This window comes from Desmodus rotundus, chromosome 1, assembly GCF_022682495.2.
Source record: "Desmodus rotundus isolate HL8 chromosome 1, HLdesRot8A.1, whole genome shotgun sequence".
Lineage (NCBI taxonomy): Eukaryota > Metazoa > Chordata > Mammalia > Chiroptera > Phyllostomidae > Desmodus > Desmodus rotundus.
In genome coordinates, this window is record NC_071387.1 from 210,340,398 (window position 1) to 210,364,216 (window position 23,819).

The 23,819-nt window shown below is 51.9% G+C and overlaps 1 protein-coding gene across 1 annotated transcript; it reads left to right on the forward strand.

Moving 5' to 3' along the window:
- Positions 1–1,133: 1,133 nt before the first annotated feature.
- GZMK (granzyme K) lies at positions 1,134–10,487 on the forward strand. The gene is made up of 5 exons (XM_024571957.3): positions 1,134–1,250; positions 1,545–1,692; positions 7,217–7,367; positions 8,110–8,379; positions 10,100–10,487. The coding sequence occupies exons 1-5, from the start codon at positions 1,187–1,189 to the stop codon at positions 10,271–10,273; spliced, it is 807 nt and encodes a 268-aa protein (XP_024427725.2). The 5' UTR covers positions 1,134–1,186; the 3' UTR covers positions 10,274–10,487.
- Positions 10,488–23,819: the final 13,332 nt, after the last annotated feature.

Sequence of the window (23,819 nt, forward strand, 5' to 3'; positions counted from 1 at the left end):
AGACGCGATTCTGTAAACAGAGTTTTGGAAATAATTTAAGGTGCTTATCAAATCACAACATATAATATATCATGATAACACTCACAGACAACAATTTGGTAGGAGTCTCTTGCACTCTGACAAACACAGTAGCCCTGGATTTCAACTCTCCTTCACACACACACGCACACACACACAGAAAATGGGATGCATGTGTCTTAGAAGAGGAAAGTAAGGGTTGTTGATTGGAGGTGATTTGGCCAGTGTTTCTGGGCAGCGACTAGGTGGCTGGTGCCTGGTTTGTCTGTTTGTACTCACTTTGTAACGTCTGCGATATGGACCAGCACCCAGGAGAAACGGAACCTCACTGCGCCTACAGCCCAATGCACTTTGTAGCGAAGGAGAAAGTACCGTAGACAGATCGGCAAGGCTTTACCATCTGTTCCTGGGGACAAAACCCAGTCCTTGATTTTTAGAAGATATTATTACTAAGGCCCTGGATAAACAGATGGTCATTTTCAATTCAAATTGAGTAAAAGAGAGACTTGGAATTAAAAATATGTTGCTAATATTCCCCTATAATAACATTATGAAATCTTCCAAAAATGTAACTGAAATTTAACAACATTCGGTCACGTTGAGAGAAAACGGCAGGACCAGGAATGAGTTCGCTTATGGGTTTCACTGGAACCCGTGGCGTTCAGGCTTCAGTGAGGCCTTAGTGCAGCACAGCCGTGGTTGGTCCAAGGTCCCATGGGCCTCCGCATCGTAAGTCTACGTCCACAGAGAACAAGAGAGAACCCAATGTGGCGCGCACGCTTTTCCGCCAGGCAAAGGAGTGAGTGTTGCCTTAGAGCAATGGACGTCTCTGAACTCCGTCTGCAACCTCATCAAGTCCTCACGGCTCGGCTGCTTTCCAGCCTTTCACTGTCTGCAGCACGAGCGCTCACAGACAGTAAAGGTGGTCACGTCCAGAAACGAATTCTTTCTTGCAAAGGTAACTCCCTCCAAAAGTGCTAACAGCACAGATCCGAAACGCCCTGAACTTGATAAACCCCTCTCGCTAAGGTGTGAAAACTCGTGACTCCAGAATGCTTGTGGTAAGCAAGTTAAAACTGCAAGACCAAAACTCAGCCTTCAGAATCTTCTTCCTTCACCGATCTGGTCAGAGCACTTCATTGGGGCTTCCTAAATCAAAGCCACCGAAATGGCTACGTTTTCGTCCTTTTCTCTACTTCTCCTGGTAGCCGGGGCTTCTGTGACTCCACAGTGTGAGTATCTCCTGTACCTCCCACCCGCCGGCATTGAGTGAATCTCTAGTGACTCTGCTGTGACACTGCAAACGACAGAGGTTTTTCACAGCCATGTCTATGCCTCTAAACTGTGATGTGGTGAACAACTGTTTGTACACAATTACACACTGGTGTTCGTGAGTACAATTATGAGTCTTAGGTGACTGCAGGATTTTTTAATCTGTGAAAATGACAGAATGCCTGTCAAAAGAAGAATTACCTGAGATCATCCGCTTGGACCTTTTGTGTTAAACAGCTGCTCTTCTTTTGCAGGTCTCAGCGTGGAGGTTATTGGGGGGGAAGAAGTGGCCCCGCACTCCAGGCCGTTCATGGCCTCCCTCCAGCACCAGGGCGTCCACATTTGCGGAGGCGTCCTGATCCACCCGCAGTGGGTGCTGACCGCAGCCCACTGCCGCCGCCGGTGAGTCCCCGCACGGCCACCCGCCCCTCCCAGGAGGGCATCCGCCCCACCCTTCGCTTCCGTGGTCACAGACCACCTGGTGGGAGGCACTCACCCTCACACACGTCCACGCTTTCTGCCCTGCACGCTTTCTGCCCTGCATTTCCCTCTACGAGGAGGGCTGGTCCGCCTTTCCCACCAAGGCAAGTTCAAGGCCTGCATGTGCCTCCAGAGAAGGCAGCCGCGCCCCCCCCCCCGCCCCCCCCCCGCCAAGGGGACCACATGGTCCTAGTTTGTACCTCCCAGATGCGGATCCTGTGGGCCAGGATCCGGTGTTGTGGCTGCAATATACAAATACACACGGACTACAGAAATCCTGTGGAGGAAAAGGGATGGCATGGCCGCTCTCTGAGTGAGAGAGGGTGAGAGGGCTAGAGAGAGCCCAAGAGAGAGCCAACCCCCCGCCTGGACAGGCTTTTATTGTTTTTCTGGGCACATTATATGGAGGATGGTCCTCATTTACTATGCACAGGTTCACCACAGGTGATTACCTATTAAGGTCAACAAAGGACAGAATACTGCTAATTACTTCAAAGAGAAGGATGTTACAGCTTAAGGGGGAAAGTTGTTGAACTGGTTAAACTCCCTTCTTGGGTGGTTTAGCACAGACTTTAGGAAGTTAAAGATACTCAGTAAACCTTTGCTGCCTCAGGGTGAGGGAGTTTTAGCAAGAGCAAGTCTCATAGCAGCCCAGGTACAATGCAGGCCTGATTCCCCACGGGAGAACCTGGGGGGTGGGGTGGGTCCTGCCCGCCAACCTCGCTCCCCACTGGCTTTTCCGAGTGGGGACTGGACCACATTTCCCACGCGTGGAACAGTGCCCCACATCTCTCAGCCCACCTGACCAAAGGGCCTGCTTTGTGGGACTTCAAGGTTTAAATAATATCTATATAAATGTTTGAGTTTGCTGAGCACATAGCAAGTGCAAAGAGGGGGCAGTTGGCAGGAGCAGTGACAGTAGTAGAAGTAAGAGGACCCCCCTTGCAATAACGCCCCAGTGCCCACCCAGAGGGGAGGCCCACAGCTGTAAGGGCGACAGCCTTCCCCGGTGGGAAAAGAAAGTCACAGATGGTTGAGATAGAGAGAGAGAGAGAGAGAGAATTTCTTTCTCTGGACACTCAGAATGAAAGCTTTTCTGAAGGCAGACGGTAACTCTCAAAGTCCGTTTCCGCCTGTGATGCTCTTATTCCAACTAAAACAGCCCAAAGCCCTTCTTGGGATTCGGCGACCGTCAGCCAAGGAAACGCAACAGAAAGCAGACCTGGTGTTGTTTAGTCTGTTTGTGGGGGTGGGGGTGTTTTTTCTTCGGCTGGTGTTTTTAGTTAGTGTGCTTTCTTCCTTCCGCTTCTTGCCTGAACAAGCGAGGAAGAGACGGGCCTGCTTTCCGTACGCAATGACTGCATTCCCTTCAGGGTCCCTTGGCCTCAGCTATATCGAAATGAGCAATTGGACTGACCGTCCTGTGTTCTGGAGATTTTGTTCGACGGCCCCACTGATGAGACTGTATGAACACAAGTGAGACATTTGGAAGCCTGGAAACCATGAGAACTTCTGTTTGATTTCTGATAGCCAGCCACTAATTGAACATGGCCACGCCATTTATGAGAGGTTCTTGCTGCCGCCCTCTACGTGTCCCCATCCCTTCTGCCCTTTCAGGACGCTTGCCCCTGGGGGCCGGCTAGGCAGAGGGGGCAATCAGTCAGTGTTCATTCCATTCAAAGCATGCACACCCTCAAACATGCTTCGGCACATGTAAACGGACCCTGATCGCCCGGGACACACAGCCCGACTTCTTACAGATGCTCAGTAAATGCTGAGTAGAAAAAGGGACATCAATTGGAGGATTTTTTTTTTTTTTTTTGCTAAGCTGAAAACACAGTGTGTAAAGTCCTTCACAAGCCATAAAGTGCTACCCAATGCTAAATGGTATTAAGTTGAATTTTAAATTTTGTCCGGTAAACTTGACTCAGTCGGGGCGGATTGCCAAATTGACAAATTAGAGAAAAGAGGTCTTGAAGTTTAAAAAAAATTGCTAAATAATCATTTTAAGTGGCTGGAGTTTAAAGAACTCCAGAATATGTGGATCAAATGCCCTCTACGGGACACTGGGGTATAACACTGCAGGTGGACTGATGCTCGGAGAAACATTCAGCTTTGTGAAATCCCAAGTATTTACGGAACAGCTCAGTGGTGGCTTCCCACACACGTGCCCCAAGGACCCCGTGGGAATAGCTCGCTGGCTGATGCCCGGGCCCTTCTCAGCAAGGGGTGTGGGGGCCAGACCTGGGCGCCCCGCCCACCACCCGTCCTCGCGGCTCCTCACATAGTCTCCTGGCTCCTTTACTAGTCCTCACACCAATTATAAAAGGAAACCGGTAAAAAGGCTTTTCATATAATCTCGCGTCCTGCTTTTTAAGTTAAAAGAAGCAAAACTCTCACCAAGTCTTGCCCCCTGCCTTCCCAAGCCTCCTCCAAAACCTTTCTTCAGCCACACTTTCCCACCTCACCTGCTGGCCAGCAGCTGGACCAGAGCTCCCACTACCCCTTCCACGTGGCCTCACCCTATCCCAAGTCCCTCGGGCTCCCTGGGCGGAAGCTTCAGGACCAGATTCAAACCCACTGAGTTTTCGTGCCGCCGCAACTGAGTCCTTAAACTCTGTGGGACATTCTCAAGTCTGTTCGTTCACCCGAGCCTCAGCATCCTCATCTGCAAAATGGGAATAATCATACCCTTCTTCAAGGGCTGTTGTGAGGTTTGAATGAGAGAAAGTGTGTAAAGGCTCAGCACAAAATCTGGTATGCCACAATAATTTAACAAAAGTGACCGATGTTATGTCTCTGAGGAACAAATCCGATGATCTCATCATGCTAATGGGACAGCACTATGACGGTCCCTCTCTCGTAGTCAGGTCACTTCCCTCCCTCGCACACAGAAGAGACCTCCAAGAAATAGGGGCCCTGCCTTCCCTGTTGGAGCCGGAGGTAAGGGTCCCGGCAGAGCCCTGCTCGGCGCCCAGGCAGACTGGCAGAGGGAACAGGAGGCCCGAAAGGCTGGGCACTGGGCTTCCGGATCTGTCACGGACGAAGCCCTGGATGGAGTCACGAAAGCTGGGTTTGGGTCCTGACTCCCCTACGTAGCCACATGTCGCTTTGGGCCAGAGAACCCTTTCATGAGTAGGGGATACTCAGCCCGTCCGTGTTAACGACACTGAGGAGGGTCTCCGTGAGGCTCAGGAGAGACGGTGTTTGTGGGCATCTTCGGCAGATGGAAAGGTGGACTGGAAGCAATTCACTGGCTCCGCTCTGCATGCAGTTCTGTTCCAGGTGAGACCAGGGACGCAGAACGCTGCACTTTAAACAAACACCTCCGGATGACTCTGAAGCAGATGGTCCAAAGACCACCCTACAACTGTACAAATGGACGACAAGGGTGCTGTTGCTCCTCGCTGTGGGAGTTCGGGCCCAGATTTAGCTAAGGAGGTGGGGTCCTGGAACTCAGGTAATAGCAGGGGTCTCAGGAGGGCGAAATTGACCTCCGTGTACAGACCGCAGTTGAACATACCCAGGGACGGAAGTCCGGGGGGCACTCACAGTCTGCTTGCATTGTTTTTAGTTTTAAAAAAGATTTTATTTATTTAAGAGAGAGGGAAAGGTAGGGAGAAAGGGAGAGAAACATCGATCACTTGCCTCTCATGCGTCTCTCTACCGGGGACCAGGTCCGCAACCCAGGCATGTGTCCTGACCTAGAATCGAACCGGCGACCTTTGGCTTGGCCGGGACGACACCCAACCCACTGAGCCACAACAGTCGGGGCTGTTTGTGTTGTCTTTAGTGTTAACATGTCCCACTGGAGATGAAAATAATCAAAACATTTCAAAGGCATTAACTAACCAAGGAAATTGGTAAAAAATGAAGGCAAACCAGAAATTTCCGCAGTGCCCTTTCCCTAGTCAGAATTCATCATCCACGGCCTCGCAGACTTCCACGTGTCAGCTACTCATGCAGGTGCCCACGCCGTGCGTTAGAACATGGCCCCATTTGGGGGGTGGGTTGCGGGGGGGACGGTTCAGTCGTCCTCCCCGTCTGAAGCCTTGGCTGCAGGAACTGTGCCGAATTTGAGTTCGAGTGAACCCTAGGAAATCCAATCCACATCCCTTGAGAAATTTCATTTCATCCTGATTTTGCAATAGACAAACTTTTCAACAAATGGAGCTGGAATTCCAAAAATAAACTCTTTTGGTAGAAATCAAAAAGTGAGGACCCCTGGCCGTCACAGCCTGCCATCGGGTCCCCAGACCCGAGACCGCCCCCGCTCGCCCTTCCTGTGTTTCTGCACTCTTTGGAACTCATGTGAATCTTTATTAATAATCTGTACGTGGCCATGGGGCTTTCTGTAATCTGCCTGTCCCCTTTCTCGTGACAATGAAATATGTGCATGTAACCAAACAAACACAATTCTTTGTGTAAACTTTCCTATTTGAAAAAAGCATTCAAAGAGGCTTCCCGAGGCGCACGCTGAAATGGGAATTTGTAGCATGCGCCCGGATCCCAGGCGTCGGCAGGCTCTCCAAAGTATCATTTCTATTTTCACGACTAGCTGTGAACGAAGTTTTGTCCAACATATGGCAAATCACACCAGAGTGGTCCTGCTGAAACACTGGTGCTAGAACTCTCTATGGCAAGGAACAAAAAAACCAAAAAAGTCCCAGCTGGTGCCTCTTCCACGAACTCACCAGTTGACGCCCTCTGAACCTCCAGCGGGGCTGGCAGTGGCCACCACCCGGCGTGTCCTCGCTCCGAGCCAGCAGTGGCTTCTCGCCTGGAGGACAGCTGGCCTTCCTTGCCCTGGTCTTCTATCTGACAGAGGGGCAGAATGCAGGAGCCTGTCGGGCGGCCCTGTCACGACCTCACCTCTCCCCACGGTCTGAGGTGATGTCTGGATGCACGGGTGCGCAGGTGTTAGTCACGCAGGCGCCCAGCGTGGGGAAGATGGCGCTCTCTGGAGACGGATGGGGGGGGGGGGCAACGTAAATGAATTTAATGCCAGAGACTGTGCATTTACAATGGTTAAAACTGTGACGTTTATGTCACGTATATTTTACCTCGATGAATAAAAAATGTTAATGACGGCAGATGTCAGTTTCGACCCACAACCTCAACAAATGTGATGTCTTTTACTTTTCCCTAAGTTAACATTCCTTTGCTGTAAATGGGTGTCAGTCGACTAGGATCCCACTGCTTTCCCGCAGCAGGGCACAGTTCGGGTGCTCCGGCGCCGCGCTGGGGCTGAGGGGTGGGCTGGCGGCAGGTAAGTGGGCTCTTGACGGCCTCCACCCACGCTTGGGTCCACTGAGACCTCCGTCATACCCCTCATCCTAGACAGGTGACCTTGTCCCTGCATGTGCCCGACCTTCTCCGCCATTTCTCCTCTCCACCGGGGCACCTGGGAACGAGGTCACTGACCCTCTACACTTTGCTTTTTCAGGTTTGCCAAATGCCAGTCTTTCAAGGTGGTTTTAGGGGCGCACTCTCTCTCTCAGAGTGAGGCCTCCAAACAGACATTCCAGGTTACAAAGTTCATACCGTTCCCCGGATATGCGTCAGACCCCAACGCAAACGACATCATGCTCATTAAGGTAGGTGGCTTTGCCCTCTTTCTGTTTCTCCAACATAACACAACGCGGTCATTGTGTCACCTGCACAAAGGCCCGGCGTCAGCACTCCCGTCACACTCGAGGTCCCCGGGACATGTTCTGTAAGAGCCCATTTCAGCCCACACACTGCCTTGAAAGAAACAAGAACTTACCACACACCCATCGGGGCTGGCTCCACACAGCACAAAGCCACATACGTGGGAGGGGACAGCCCAGCAGGCCCAGGGACCTGCACAGAAAGCTTTCTTCCCAAATGCTTTATCATTAGCAAATGAGAAACCCGAGTCAGTTATCCGACAGAGCCCACCAATGACTTCGGCACCCAGAAGGGAGTTACAACCCAGTCTAGACCGTACTCAGTCTAGTCCAGACATAGTCTAGACCGTCCTCAAGGGTCCCCTCCAGCAGGAAATGGCCCCACCCTCAAAGTCGAGACCCAGCAATGTGATTCACAGAAAACCATGCAGCTCGGAGCGGAGGCCAGCTCACTGGAGCCTGGGCAGTACTGCTCTGGGTCAGCTCCTCCCCGTACATCGCTGAGCTCTGCGGGGCCTGGGGAGCAGGCTCCGGGAGCAACAAGCACAGCGGCAGCTGCAGGCCACCACCAGAGTAGATTCGACAAGCAGGGTGTGCCCCGAGATCAGGGACCACAGAGAGACCGCTCAGGCCGATAGCGGAATACTACTGGGGACAAACAATCATTTGTTCTCTTTCAATCTGTCAGCTTCACACGGCCGCAAAACTCGACAAGAATGTCCAGCTGCTCCCACCAAGCACCAAAAATGATATTAGAGCCGGAACCAAATGCCAGGTCACTGGCTGGGGCGCCACCGACCCAGTCGTTTTGACACTCTCTGATACCTTGCGAGAAGTCACTGTGACTGTCATAAGTCAAAAGCTTTGCAACAGCCCCAGTTACTACAACCACCACCCCATCATAACCAAAGGCATGGTGTGCGCAGGAGACGCCAAAGGCCAGAAGGACTCCTGCCAGGTAAGTGGGTGGCTCAGCGCGCCGGTAGGGGGCCAGGCTTCGTGTGCTCACTAGCACGGGGGGCAGGAGTGTGCAAAGCACGGAATTGCAGTCCCTAGAGCTACTCTCCGCTCCTGTGCAGCGTCCTCCCATTTCTCATCTCCCGGTGCGAATGAACCTCGAAGACATCCCCCCCCACAGCACGTGGTCAGTTCACGCTTGTTCATCAGGGCAGTGACCACGTCTGATGACCTTTCCAGGCGTCCTCCCAGGGGTGGCAGCGTCCTGGGCCAGCCCGCCCACTCTGCGCTCACTGCTGGTGACTCGAAGGTAACTTCCCCCGAAAGGAGCCACCGTTTCAATGGATTAATAAAGAGGTCTTGTAAGACTCAAATGCAAAAAGCTCGAATAGAGGGTATGTGTTTCTTAAATCACATTGACTGGCTGGCCGAAAGGAACAACAGTCATACTTCCCAAACTCTAGCTTCCTGAGGTAGAAAACAAACAGGTGTTTGTGGTTGTGGGTGACAAGCGGGAGCACAGATGGATTGCGTTGTTTTTTCTTCCTCACCCAAGGACGTTTGTCATTGCTCTAGAGAGAGAGAGAGAAACTTCAACGGGAGAAACAGCGATGGGTTGTCTCTCGTACACACAGGGAGCAAACCCACAGCCCAGGTGCGTGCCCTGACTGGGAATCGAACCCACGGCGCTTTGGTGCACAGGACGATGCTCTGACCTCCCAGTCACACCGGCCAGGGCAGAATGCCAGTTTTTAAAAAATCAGAACACAGCCCTGACTGTGTGGCTCGGTGGGTTGGGTGTCGTCCCACAAAGCGAAAGGTCCCCGGTTTGATTCCTGATCAGGGCACATGTCTGGGCCGCGGGCCAGGTCCTGGTGGTGGGAGTAAGAAGCAACCGATGGACGTTTCTCTCTCACATGGGTGTTTCTCTCCCTCTCTTTCATCTTCCCTTCCCCCGTCTAAAAGTAAATAAATGAATCTTTTTGAAAATTAGAACATAACACTCACATCAGACTGTATGTGTGATTAGGGGGGAGTAGGGGGTGATTTCCGAGACTGTGCGCATGCGTGGCACCCCCACCCCACCGTCACGCCACCCACCCTGGTGCTGCAGCTGGCGGGGCGCGGCAGCAGTGGCCAAGGCCAGCTGCCACCCTGTCACCGTCCTTGACAGATTTAAGTTACACGTTTTGTTGTCAGAGGGAGTCCTCAAGAATCGGCTCACCGAGCAAGGACTTGCTAAGTGTGTGTGTGCGGAGTACGCTGTTCCACCCCATGAGGGGCCGACACAGGGAAAATAGCTCGGAAGACAGAGTTCTGGCCGCGGGGATAGTTACTACAGTGCTGTCCTCTGCAACCTGATTTCAGATCCATGGCCACCAACATGAGACTCACAGATTAAAAAATTCTTTCATTTCAGTGAGTCATTTTGAACTTTCCGTCTGCCCATTCCTTGATGAATGAAGTTCAGGGGTCCCTGGTGAGCAAAGGATGTGTGTATAGCTAGTCCCAGAGACAAGGGCATGGACAGACAGATGGAACCACGGTCCTGAACAGACAGAGACGCAGACCCTCAACACTGAGTCAGGGAATGTGCTGCCCCTCTTCAGGGCACAAAGGAACCAAGGACCCAGACCGTAATCTTTTGAGTCATCAGCTGTGGGTGGCAGGAAAAGTTCAAGAGCGTCTGACCAAGCATCTGTCCCTTTTCTTGTTTCCAGGGTGACTCCGGTGGCCCCTTGGTCTGCCGCGGCGCCTTCTACGGCCTGGTGTCTGCAGGACATAAATGCGGCATTGCCAGGAAACCTGGAATCTACATCCTCTTCACGGGGAAATTCCAGGCTTGGATCAAACGCAAGACGCTCCCGCCCCCTGCAAACCACAGGGGCCGGTGATTTTCTGGGAGCTGCCCACTGCTGGTCTGTGGGGTGGGTTGCCCCACAGCATGTTCTACAGGCCACCTCTACCTGCGGGTGTGGTTGGATGTGGTTGGGGACAGCTAGGGTCCCCTCCTGCCCCCTTAGGACTGATTTCGTTACGGAATCAAGTTCTTCATCACAAGTCGCACGGATGTAACTCTGCTATGCTTATTTCATTCTGAATAAAATGTAGAAGACTATCTGCTTGCCTTTTATGGGAATAACTCTGGCAAACGATATAAGCTCCCACCTCACCCACGCTCCCCGAAAGGGCGAACGGTGATTAAACCAGAGGGTTACGGCGCCGCCCCCACCAGCTTTATGTTGTGGTTTCTGGTGGATCATCCTAAGCCGTGTTTCCAAATAAGAAATGGCACGTTCAAATACCCCAAGGCAAGTTAACAAAGAATGACCAGAGCTCACACAAATAGTTAGAATAGTGCTCATTCCTTCCCCAAACCTGCTTCCAGACCAGATTTAAAACAACGGGCAAAAATACCTGCAAGAAAACAGAATTTGAAATTAAACCTAATTTTCCCTCAAAAAATTAGAAGTAGAAATGCCATGTGACCCAGCGATCCCAGTGCTGGTGTGTACCTGAAGAAAATGAGAACGCCTACTCAAAAAGAAGCTTGCGCCCCCCCCACCCCAGTCCGAGTGGCCTCGCTTACACTGCCTGAGGCAGGGCCCGATTGACGGATAAAGGAACGGGGATACGCGCACAGTGGGACTTCATCGTTCAGCCTTGAAAAGAGTGCAGTTTTGCAGTTTGCAACCACATGGACGGGCCTTGCAGGCATGGTGCCCAGTGACATGGGAAAGACAGATATCACATGGTCTGTTCGACATGTGGAAACACACAAATAAAAAACGATAAGCCCGTAGGTACAGAGAACAGATTGGTGGGTGGCGGAGGTCGGGGCGGAGGGATGGGACAAATAGGTGAAAGGGTCAATAGGTTTAAAATGTTTAAGTAGTTAATTACATTCTTAAACAATAATTTGGTGAAGAAATTGAGAGTCGTCCCGACTGGCCGCATCAGGACCGTCTGAAGGACAGACTGCCCTGACTCCGCCCAGAAATCAAGCGGAACAGGCCCGGGCGGAGCCTGGCAACCACGTTGCTGAAAAGCAAATCAGCTGGTTCTGAAAAAGGGGCAAATCTGAAATCCACCGATACGGAACATTCTTGATGCCATCTTGCCCCCCACCCCCGAAAAAGAGCATCAGTGTGGTGGGACTGTTTTTATAAATCCTTCAGTGCGGGCTGCTGACAGGGGGCGGGGGGCGGTTCAGGAAGTGCGCGGGGGCTGGGGGGCGGTTAGCTCTCCGGGGCAGGCAGTCCCGAGATCGCATCGGGTGGGCGGCTTCTCCTTCAATGGGCAGGAGCCGCAGGGCGGGTCTGCGCCTTGGTATCTGGCGGGGTCCCAGAGGGCAGAAAGTGCTCGTTCCCAGGTGGTGCCACCGGGTTTTCTCACGTTTTAGCGAATGGATGACCGTGAAGCACTCAGCACTACTGACCTGTGAACACTGGACACACTGGACTGGACAGTGACCCAGTTAAAACTATCCAATTTGAGAATAAAGTAGTAAAAAAAGTTCTTTAAATATTCCATTTTGTCTCATTTTGATTCATTAAAAATAGACTGATCATGACCCAGAAATCTCAGACTAAATTTCACAAGGAAAAAAGGGGGGATTGTAGAGAAGCTGGACTCACCATTACAAACAATCTACAGGGTCCGGCAGAAGTAAGGCCTGCTTGAGTGTGGTAGGGTTAATAACATGGGTGTGATTAATAACGCATAGTTTTCATTTGAACGTTTCACCTAAAATGTCGTGTGGTGTGCTTGAGTGTGACACCCTTATGTTACAGAATGGCACGCTGATGATTTTGTAATAAAAGGTTTTGTAATAAAAAGGGGGCATTACTGGTGCTGGAGCCTGTATTTCCTCTAAATTTCAAGTCCATGGGATATATTGTTGTAAATCTCTCTAATCCGACAAAAAGACTCCAGATTTCCTCGGACCGCAGTTGGCGAGCACCCTGAAACGCTGCCACCAGCCCCTGCGAGGTGTGTTTTCAGGGCGGACTCTCTGCTGTGCGCATCCGACAGTCCGACAGGATCCTACTGCCGAGGGGAAGCCAATAGCCGTGGGCTCGGAAACAGGCAGATCAGCGGTGCGTTCTGATGGCAGCTGGTGCCGAAGCCCAGCATTGAAAAGCCCCCTCGTCCTTTCAGGAAAGGAGCATCTATCAAACTCATCAACATCTTCCCAACGTGGCCTGGAACACGTGGCCATGCCCAGCATAGCGTTGTCGCTGGGCAGCCCTGCCTTTGAGAGAGGGTGGATTTCATCTACGGCCTCCAGTACAAGCTGGGAGTGAAAACGAGGCAAGGTCCAGATGTTAAAGCTGCTCTAAGGTTTTAGGGGAACACGGGTGACTGTTCTTATTCTGAATTATTCCCCTTTCTCCCCTCTTTGGGACTGTGGACGGAGTCCATTTGCCTTCCCCGCAGATGTAGAGAAAGGCTACCAGCTTTCCCGTATGTCCAGCCTGCTTTTATAGAAAGGGACGGCACCAAAGACAATAAGGTCCAAATAGAGTTCATACAGAACCTGAGCTAAATCCATGCAGACCCGAGGGAGCAACTAAACCGCTCCAGTTGGCCCTGCCTCGTGACCCCCAGAGCTGCCCCCGCAATGGCTGCAGGAGCACTGCTCTGGAGCCCGACTTTCTGGAAAAGGGGTCCCCTCACAGGAGACCGGCTCTCTGTCCACCAGGGGGGCTCCTCCTCTTGGGCAAGCTCTGCGTTTGGGGCCTGGGGCCCGGCACCCACGTGAGGTGGGAGAGAAAGGAGGCTGCTCTGCCTGGCCCCAGGCAAATGCTCAGACCTCTCAAACAGCTTCCAACATCACGAGGTCACTGATACACAGCTGAAACGCCGCCCAGGCTGTCCCCTGAGTTATGAGCCCGAGTGGCCGCTGGTGGAACCCTGGGTCCCTTGAGTTCTAATGACTCAGCCCCCCCTTTTCAGTGGGCACCCATCGACTTCCTGTTTACAGACATTAACTCCTGCCGGCGGTTTGCTGAGTCATAGCAGTCGGGTCTGGAGTGACAAACTCCTTTTGTCCTCCACCGTGGAAGGTCACAGTCACTTTCGGGTCTTCACCGTGAACGTCTAAGGCACGGCCCACTAGAGGCAGCATATGGGGGGTACCCTGAAGCGTCTCCTGAGAATTTAGGAGTAAGTCAAGTTAAACTGCCCCCTGAGAGTGCACACTTAGCCTCCATGCGTGTTGTCAGAGCTGAGATACACAAAATCAGCCTGAGGGGACAGCAAGGTCCCCAAGCCTACCAGATTGGTTGTATCTGCTTGTAAACAACTCCGAGTGTCCAGGGCAGAAGTGGGGGGCTTCAGCCGTGGTCAGAGGCAAGAAAGGGGGCATCACAGGCAATGGGCTGACAAGGACAGCGGGAAGAGAGGAGGCGAGCCCCTCCACCTGCCTTCTGGTCCCATCGCCAGCCCGCCCTTACCTTGGCCTCAGCCCATTAAGCACCCAGCTACTCACCTGACCTTTCTCTAATCCCGTGCTCACCAAGCAAACTTCTGTGAGCATTTTGCTCCCTATAAACACTATTTCTCATTGCAAATTAATGCACATTTAGCTTTTCTACAGATATCACTTTTATACATCTAAGTTGGGGTCATTTGAATTTCTCTTCAAGACTCAGATTCACTTTTGTTGTGCTGGAAAAATCAAATTTCTATCCCTGTATTAATGAAGGGCAAACCCTGAGCCTTGGCCAATTTACCAACATAGTGAGTATTAACGACCCCATGAGACTTCAACAGGCTGGCAGCCTGCCCCTCCCCTCCAGGGGGCTCCTGGCACCCCTGCTCAGGCTACAGGCAAGTAGCTCATATCTGGAGCATCTTCAGACACATGTGCCCATTAAGACTCTGACTATCCAATAATCCAAGAAGGATTGTGACTTTTTAACCGGGTTCTATCTGTTCACTCAGTATCAGAGGGTACAGTTTGCTACTCAACAGCTATCACCTCTCTTCCTGACTAACCAAGCTCAACTTTATTTGGAGCCACGAATGTACGCAGCTAACGGATGGTGTTTTCCAGACTCCTTCCCTGCTCATAGTGGTGAAGGAGACGTGAGTGAGCATCAACGTCTGGGAGCTTCTAAGAAGTTCCTTTAAAGAGAACTGATTCAGCAGGAAGCAGGGACCTTTCCCTATCCTCCTTTCTACTGCCTGGATTGCAGATGTGATGGCTGGAACTCCAGCAACAATACTGGAACCATGAGGCAAATGTGAATAGATGCCTCAATCACAACAGGTATTAGTGAGAGTGAAGAAGGAAGAAGGAGCCTCTGTGCTGTGCTCCACTGAGGACCCCTTTACGTGAAAGAAAATAAACACCTCTGTTTGATCCACTGTTACCTGGAGGGTTTTGCTTTATTCGCCCCCACCCAATCCTAACAGATAAAATCAGAAACCACTGATAAAAATCTCTGCCCCTGACGTGTGTTCCAAACAATCCAAACAATGACAAGCACGTGTCTTCATCTCCTTCTGCCCAAATCCTCCAAAATCCCAAATGGCTTTAGCTTGCCACCTTACCCTCTGTAAACAAGAATTGATTCAGAAAAGGAACTATTAAATGTTGTGACCAATAAATCATTTCCCCCTCGCTGAGCCATATTACAGTTTAACATGGAGAAATGCCCTGGCTTGCCTGAGAAGATATTTTTATCTTAACCACACTCTGCTGAATGGCAAACATTCTGGCTCCTATTGTAAAAATAATCCAAGGCTCTCTGTAGCCTGGGACACTGTTTTCTCCGCTTGTGTATATTTTGTAAGTAGATCTTGTAGAACTGTTTTTTGTAAAGTTCCATGAAAATAATGTTTTCTGGCATTAGAGGTTATTATTTGTTTTATGATTTCACAATCATTTGAAATAATGTAGCAGTTTTTCCATCCAAACTACATACACAACTCCATTGGAAGACCGTTGGATATAGTAACACCCTGAATATTAGCAATGGTGTTGGAAAGCAAAGCAGGCCCACCCGACCAGCCGACAGTGCAGAGTGGCTCTGTTACAACCAATCCAGACAGGCGCCTGCATCCTCATTGCTGAGCATTCAGAGATACTCCCTCCTTCATTTGTTCATTCAGTCAGTCGGTCAGTCAATCAACAAACACTTACTGTGCACTGGGCACTGGGCACTGTGCTGGCCATTGGAGATACCAGGAAGAAAAGACACCATTCCTGCCCTTCAGGAACTCATGGTCTAGTGAGCACAGACAGACAGGCACATGCCCCAAACACTGTTATCCAGGTGCCATGTATCAAGCAGTCAGAGGGGAGGCATGTACAAAACAACTACCCTACGACCAAAAATCGTTATGGTGGCCATATGAACATCAGCCAGAAAGCCCACCCGAGGGTGAGTCCATCGGAATCCCTGCAGGACCACCCGCTCGACCCCTCTGGGCCTCTCCACACGACTCACTTGTAGTTTGTCAACAATGTCCCAGAGTAGAGAAAGGTGTAGATCACCAGGCTGTACCAGCCATCTCTGACCCGATAAAAGAGAGGTACAGCCGTGTCGACGCAGGTGAACACGGTTGCTCCTCGGAAGGGCTCAGCCCTCTCCACGACCCCCCTCCACGGCAGGGGCGCCCCGACCAGCGCTGGGAGCGCCGATCCTTCTCAGGAGGAAATGTCTCATTTCTCTCAGCCAGACATGACCCCGCTCAGGCTGTGAATCAGGAATGACTATTGTCCTGCTGTTTTAGAAGCTCTGGGGGCCAGGGAACAGAACTTGGGAACCCCGCCTCATCATGGGAACTCTAGGATATCCTCACCCCAAAACTTGCCTTCCCTGCATTTGTTCTCTTAATCACTAAAAAGAAAAGAAAAGCAACTCAATGAAACAACATTAAGACGAAGGTGGGCCACCGCCCTGCCTTGCCTGGAGGCACGACCTGCCCACACTCACCTGCACAGGCTGCCGGTTGGGCTCATTTGACTGAGCGATATCGGCACAAGGCCCGTTTTCTTTCCGACTGTTCTTACCCGTATACCTGACTAGGTTACAGTGTTAGACCCCAGACTAACTGTCTGAGGCTTAATTAGGAAAAACATATTTCCAAAAATATTTTAGACAGAAGCAGCATGCTCGCAGAAATCTTACCAGAAGTCTTTATGCTGCTGAATGCACTATACCATCAGCTCCACGGGCGCTTGCTTGGGACTCGTCGCTCTTGCTAGAACTTGTGTGAGTCACGAAGCCGCCCTGCCAGAGAAAAGGCTTCGTCGTTCGGTACTCGTTGGTTTTGGCACTCGTCACGAGTTCCGGAATGAATTAACCATGAGTCCCGAGGTACCGCTGTATTTGAAATTACGAGGCTACCTAATGTCCGTGGGGAAGTCCACTGGTCGTGCCCACAGATGGCTGCAGGCCTCCAGTCCCCTCTTTGGTCACAGCCAGCAGGGGCTGGAAGGCAGCTGGCGCTGGTCGGAGAGGTTTACTTGTATTAGCCCTTCAGTCTTCACCGCGACGGTGTAGGAGTGGCCCTTGTTTCACGATGAGGTACCGAGATCGGTAACTTGGCCGGCCAAGGTCACACAACTGGGCAGTGGTAGAACAGGGATTCAAACGCACACAGTCTGATTCCAGAGCCTGCCTGTCCTGTGAACCGCTTCCTGGGACCGCAGGACAAACTCCTGCTCCGACTTGCAGCTGCACGCACGCCCCAGCGGGAGCCACCACTCTCCCCAAGATGTCCTTCGGCCAGTTTTGCCAGCTCTTTTAAGTCCCCTGCCCCCACCCCCACCATACGCCTCGCTAGCCCTTCCCCCTCATTCTGCAAGGACTGAAAATCCCACTTTGTGGTAGCACATTGCTGCGGGGAATTAGTGTCCTGGCTTCTAGGGAGTTCCGACCCCGGTGGAAGAAACAAGCCAAGGTCCCACCATCCCTACACGGAGGGAGGAACAGGCGAAATGTGGGCTCGGAGCAGCTCTTCCACAGGCTGCGCCACCTCGGCCGAGGTCACTCTGGGCTTCCATTTCTTCATCTGCCACCAGTGATTTGGCCTAGACAAGCTGTAAGGTCCCTAACAGCCCTGAACCCCATGACCTTGGATTCAGAAATGTCTCTCCATGAGACCACTAGACGGAGGCACTATGTTGTTCCTCGTTTCTGAGCGGCCGACACAGCCCTGCCACAGGGTCCCCGGTGCGTCATCTCCGGGCCACAGCCACAGAGGGCTGTCAGGTGTCAGTATCGGCACCAAATGGACCCTGCAGAACCCTGAAGGGCAAGTCAGCACCCACGCGAGCGCCACATCCCGGGCCCAGTTTCACAGGCTTGGCAGCCCCTGGTTTGTCTTACATGCTGGGAGCTTAGGGGAAAAGCACCTCAGCAAAGTCACTTTTCTTTTTCTAATAATATTTGCTGGTATCTAAGGAAACCGGAACCAGAGGAGGGATCCTAAACGAGGCCCAACCGAGCACAATGAACTCGGAGAGTCGGCCTTCTATTAAATCTACTGCCCCTTTGTAATTAACCCCTTACATGAAAATGTTCAAACGCATACAAAATCGGAGAGAATGCTGGACCGAGTCCCCGGGAACCCATCACTCAGCTTCATCTCAATCTGCGGCTGCTCTTGTTCCCTCACCCTCGGTCCCACCCCCACCTCGGGACTGTTCTGAAGCAAATCCGGTCATATCATGTCACCTATAATAGTTCAATACGTGTCTCTATAAGACAAGGGCCCTTTTGGAAAGCATTGCCGTTATTGTGCTTCCTAAAAATCTTTTTAATTCCTGCGTTATTAAATTAACATGAATTGTTTAACATCCAACAATCTCTGGTCACTACACAAGTTTCTCCAGTTGTCTCACTGTTAAGTGACTTCTCCAAATCAGTGTCCAAACATGGTCCGCATGTTGAAGTCGATTAGTATGTCTCAAAGCTCTTTAACTATGTAGCTTTTTCTGCCATAATTTGCGGCTGTTGTAATTTAGTTGTGGAAGAAACCGGGCCATTCTCCCGGCCACTTCTCCCGCGGAGTTTCCCAGAGCGGAGTTTGATTGCTGCATCTTCGACACGGCATTTACCAGGTTTCTCTCTTCGGTCTGTTTTCCGCGAGCTGGCGGTGACATCCAGCGGGGCGCTCCAGCCGACTGAGGTTCAGCGTGGGGACAGGAGCGCTTGTCTGTCTGTCAGGAAGGTGGTAGCCGTCTGTCTCGGGGTGATGTTAGCCGCTGTGGATCACGGCCTAGATCCACTCGCTCCCTGCCGTGGGGTTAGTCATTGTTTCTAGGCCTTTCCTGCGGACACAGCTAGGGGAAGAGTTCGTTTGTTCCTCGTTTGGTTGTTCCTGCGTTCGCTTGCTTGCTTGTTTGTCGAAACACAGGACCAGTTTACCCTGGTCCTTCCTACTCACATCCTCAGGATATTTACTTCATCTCACCCCTGCTTCCGCACCTCCTTTTCTCACGTGGAGGTCCCAGCTTTCAATGACAAACAGCGTAATCAGCCCTTCTCTTTTCCACAAGACACACACAGAGTGGCCTCCTTACGGTAACACCCGCCCTGCCACCGAGAACGCATCCCGGAAAGCAGTTTCGGGATTTTTACTGCTTGGGGACCTTTTCCTCCTGGGCATGTCCCACTAGGAGTTTAGAGACAAATGTCTGTTTTGTAGTCACTTAAAAAAAGTTTCAGTCGCATGGTTATGCAACCAGCTTGATACACAGTTAGGTTTACTTGTTTTTATTGCTTCCAATTTTGAGGGATTACTTTTTAAAATTGAGTTTTGTCTTACAGTTATGTAAGACGTTTATGTGGCCTTAAAGTCAAATCTACAGGAAACATTCAGAGAAGTGCAGCCGTGGTCCCAGTTTTACTCCCTCCCTTCCCAACAGGCAACTCTGTTTTTATTAAAACTTGTTTGTAACGCCCCCTTCCTTTTTTCAAAATGTTAACATGTTTTTAACTTATCCTTCTACTTCTCCTATGTGACAGCATACTTCACGTGCTTTTATCCTCCTTGCCTCGTTTAATGCTCTATTCTAGAGACAGCTCCGCAGCCATGTGCCCAGCTGGCCCTCCTTCTTTTTGCACCTGCACGGGACACCGTGGCTCGGTGCCCCAGAAATTTATTCAGCCAGGCCTCTGCCGATGGCACCTGGAGTATTTCTGGTCTTGTTCAATTCCCAGTAACGCTGCAGCAAGGAGGAAGCGTCTTTCTTCTGGGCTGTTTGTTTGTTTGCTGGCCGGGTTCACACACAGAGAGTCGAGGGAGACATTCTCCCTGCCTCTGTTCTCTGTCCTCGGTGTCATCCTCCCCTTTCTGTCCCCGGGGCCTGGCACAGCATCTGACACACTATAGGCAGTCAGTGAATGTTTGCTCAGAAAGATCTCTGTCACCACAGGAAAACTCGAAAAATACACCTGTTCACACGTGAATGAAAATTGGGAAATGTCGGTGAGGTTAGTGCAAATCCTATTGCTTAGCGAATATTTTATATACTCAAAGATTCATTTATTGACTCATGTCCTGGGAATCTAAACAGTCCCGGCGGGTACATTATGAGGATGCCTTTTTGTGAAAAGACACACTGAGTGATCTGTGGAATCATGGGCTTCCTGTCTGGGCCAGTTTCTGACCGAGGAGGAGAAAGGGGTGGGGCCAGTGTGGGAGAGGAGCGTCCGGCCCCAAGTGGGAGCGGTGAGCACCACTGAAGGGTCAGAGATATGGCCACTCTCTTACTGAGCTGTGACTGTCCCAGTTACTGCGCTACTTACTGTGTCGTCCAGGGTAGGCCGGTTTCTCTGAAGTCTGTGTTCCCTGCCACAGTGGGAGTTCTTCGTGGGCGGAGACCACACCTAGGTCGGTTGGGTTCCTGATTCCTGGCTCAGCACCTGGCACAGCACCCGGTACCTGTCGGACAGCCCACTATCTTGGCTGGACAAATGAGCGAATCCTGGTCTCCACAGGAAACTCCTCTCTCCAGGGCAAACCAAAAAGTTTCTGGGTAGCACGACTGACCGACTGACCGCAACCTGCAGCCGTAGCTGGCCCTCTGACCCCGCTCCCACAATGGGACGAGGGACAGCGCCAGCCCACTGCCAGGAGGACATGCAAAGCCCAGGTCTCCCACTTAGTCCCCACAGATGCCTGAGGGGAGGCGGGGTCCCCATGGATACACATCCTGCTGGGAGGGTCCCTAGCCCCCCATTCACCCTCCACTGTCATCATGTGGGCCCCGTGGACTCCACCATGGTGGGGGGGGTGAGCGGTGGGGACAGACGGAGCCCCAGCTCCCAACTCAGCTTCCTCTGGCACCACGTGGGCCCCCCGTCCTGGCCCTGGGACCAGACAGAGCAGACTTTTGTTGGGGCTTTTTGTCCATGCATGTTGGGGTTTCCAGGTTTCCAGCTTCCTCAGCTACATGCCTGGGGTGTGAAAGGAAGAAGAGCAACCTGGAGAAGTCGCCACTGAGTCCCTCCGGTGCCCAGGCCCTCCTCGGGGTGCTTCCTTCTCGCCTTAGGGTCTCCGCCCGTGTGTCTGTTGTGGGGCACCCAGAAAGAAAGTGGGGGAATGTGTATCTACGCCATTGCCCCGGAAGCAGAACCCGGGCATGGCGTTTTACTGTTCCCTCTTTTCTCACACCAGTGAGCTGGGCAGCGTTTGATCCCGGTTACACTGAGTGTATCCTCACCCACGGATCTGTGAGTTCAATGAGCATTTACCCGGCACTTCACACAGGCCCAGGTACACCCAGGACAAACAGACCCCACTCCCACAGTGCAGCAGAGGAAACAGTACCAGACAATGCCAGCCCCGTTAGACCTGCACCACCGGCCGGAGGCAGCTGCAGAGAGAGCTGCCCCCAGGAATGGGGCGGAGCCGAGGCCGGGCAGCGTTAGAGAAAGTCTGAACTAGAGGAAAGAACGAGGCGGGGGCGGGGGTTTTCCAGATGGATAGGAGGGAAAGTCATTACAGGCCATGCGACTGGCATGAGCCAAGGCCCGAGGCCTGTCAGAGGAGGGAAGAGCAGTCCTGGCTGGTGCAGCGCAGTGGACTGAGTGCTGGCCTGCAAACCAAAGGGTCACCAGTTCGATTCCTATCAGGGCACATGCCTGGGTGGTGGGCCAGGTCCCCAGTAGGGGGCGTGCAAGAGGCAACCACACATTGATGTTTCTCTTCCTCTCTCCCTCCCTTCCCCTCTCTCTAAAAATAAATAAATAAAATCTTTAAAAACAAAAAAAGAGGAGGGAAGAGCAAACAGCCGCCGCGGGAGGAGCATGGGATGGGGGGAAGTGAGAAGATGCAAGAGTGGAAAGTAGCAGGACCCAGGCCGTGGAAGGCCAGGGCAGCGCCCCTGCAGCTGTGCGGAAGGAGGTCTCCTCCCCCAGGTGTCAGGAGTGCGCTCTTCACCCAGCCCACGCTCGTTTCAGTCAACAGCTCATCAATGCCAGGTCCCCCTCCCCCGCCCCGGCCCCAACCGCTGCACCAGGGAGGGCTCTGCTGTGCCTGCCAGCAGCCCCGAGCCCGGAAAGCTCCCCATGAAGTCGATTTAGTCACTGCTGCCCTGAAAGCCACAGTGAAGCGGTTCCCCAACACGCAGGAAAGAAAGGCGCTCGCAACAGCGGGCTGGAAGAAAGACCTTGCAGTACAGAGCTAGACTTCGTCTTGTCTGAAGTGGGGGCCCCCAGGGGAAGGAAGGGGGCTGGAGCTGAAGGCCTTCCTGGGGGGCCCCAGGAGCGCAGCCGGAACAAGGACAAGATGGGGCCCTCTGGTGCCAATTGACGTTGCTGTTGGGGACTGTCCTGCGTGGCTTGTCCCCTACTGTGGACTATTTGATGACCTTGGACCCTGAAGCAGGACCACCAGTTTCTCTCCTATTAGATCAAGTTTTCCGCCCGTGCTCTGAGGGGGGGGGGGGTGGGGAACAGAACCTACAAACTGTTTCCCCAGAGCCCCGGGCCGCACCGCTGGCCTGTGACAACAGACGTGAAATGTTGGTGCTGAGCGCCCGAGGTCGTCACTTGGAAGACTCAGGAGGAGAGACTGTGTTCTGTTTACCCCTAGTGTTGCTTACTGTGTTCTCGCTTCCTCCCGGATGCTCGAGAGTCCGTTTCTCATTTCTTTGCTGCCTAGAGAAAGCCTCTGTTAGCCCTTCTTTCAGGGCAGGTCAGCGGACAGGAGACTCTCTTCGCTTCCCTTCGTTCCCAAAAGGTATTTTCCCTAGACGTAGGATTCCGGTTTTTCTCTTTCATCACCTGAAAAATGTCACACTGCTTCCCGCCAGCCCCTGGTGGCATATGAAAAGTCACCTGCCATTTGAGTTGCGTTTCCCCTGAAGGTGAGGTGTGTTCTCTCTCTCTCTCTCTCTCTCTCTCTCTCTCTCTCTCTCTCTCTCTGTCATTTTCAAGACTTTTGTTTTGTCTTTGGTTTTGGACATTTGATTATGTCGTGTCTTGCTGTGGATTTCTTTGGATTTAATCTGTGTGGAATTTACTCAGCTTTAGACATCCGCATGTCTTTTGCTAAATGTGGGCAGTATTCAGACGTTATCCCTTGGCGCATGCTCCTTGGGCCACCAGCACCCTCCGTGATTCCAGAAGTCCGGGCACGACTGTGGGACCCTCTGTCACGGGTTCCAGCTCCCTCGGGCTCTGTGCGTGTGTTCCTCCCCAGTCCGTTTTCTTTCTGCTGCTCACCCCGGGCTGCTTCTACTGTTCTGTATCTCGGGTCACGGATTCCTCCGCTGTTCCCTCCGTTCTGGTGGTCAGCCATCCATGGAGATTTTTATTTTGCTGATTGCGTTTTCCAGTCCTAACATGTCCATTTCATTCTCCTCTACATCTTCTGTTTCTTTCTTTGTGGTTTGCTATTTATTCACTTGTTTCCAGCATATTTTAAATTGTTCATTGAAGCATTTTGTGACAATTTTTAATTTGTTGTCAGATAATTCTGGCACCTCTGCTACCCCAGTATTGGAGCATTTGTCTTTTTTGCTGAGTTTGAGACCGTCCTTGTTTCTGGTGCAGGGAGTGATTTGGACGGAAACCTGGACTCTCTGAGAATAGGGGACCTGCTCCAGATTGTCTGTGGTTCTAACTCAGAATAGAGGCATCAGCACAGGACACATATCCTGACCCCTCTAATTACGCCATGAGAAAATAAGAGCAGAAGCACGATGATAAATAGGAATTAGTACTTGATCTCCTTGCGGGGGGGGGGGGGGGGGGGGGGGGGGGACAACTGGGAGTGGAGGTGACTGTGACAAACTCCAGAGCAACAGCTCCCCCTAAAGGTGGCAGCTGCCACCAGCTCCCACCGAGTGCTGATTAATGGAACAGCAGACCTACTGTTTGCAGGCACTCCGATTTTTCTAGAAGTCTGACCTCCAGACTTCATATGTAATTTCTCTGTTGTAAAATGATGAATGCTGATTTACATACTGTG

Bases quoted from the DNA above. Each gene is read 5' to 3' on its own strand.
- GZMK (XM_024571957.3), top strand. From the start codon at position 1,187: ATGGCTACGTTTTCGTCCTTTTCTCTACTTCTCCTGGTAGCCGGGGCT. The intron at 1,693-7,216 runs GTGAGTCCCCGC...TTGCTTTTTCAG, and splicing joins GCAGCCCACTGCCGCCGCCG to GTTTGCCAAATGCCAGTCTT. The intron at 8,380-10,099 runs GTAAGTGGGTGG...TCTTGTTTCCAG, and splicing joins GCCAGAAGGACTCCTGCCAG to GGTGACTCCGGTGGCCCCTT.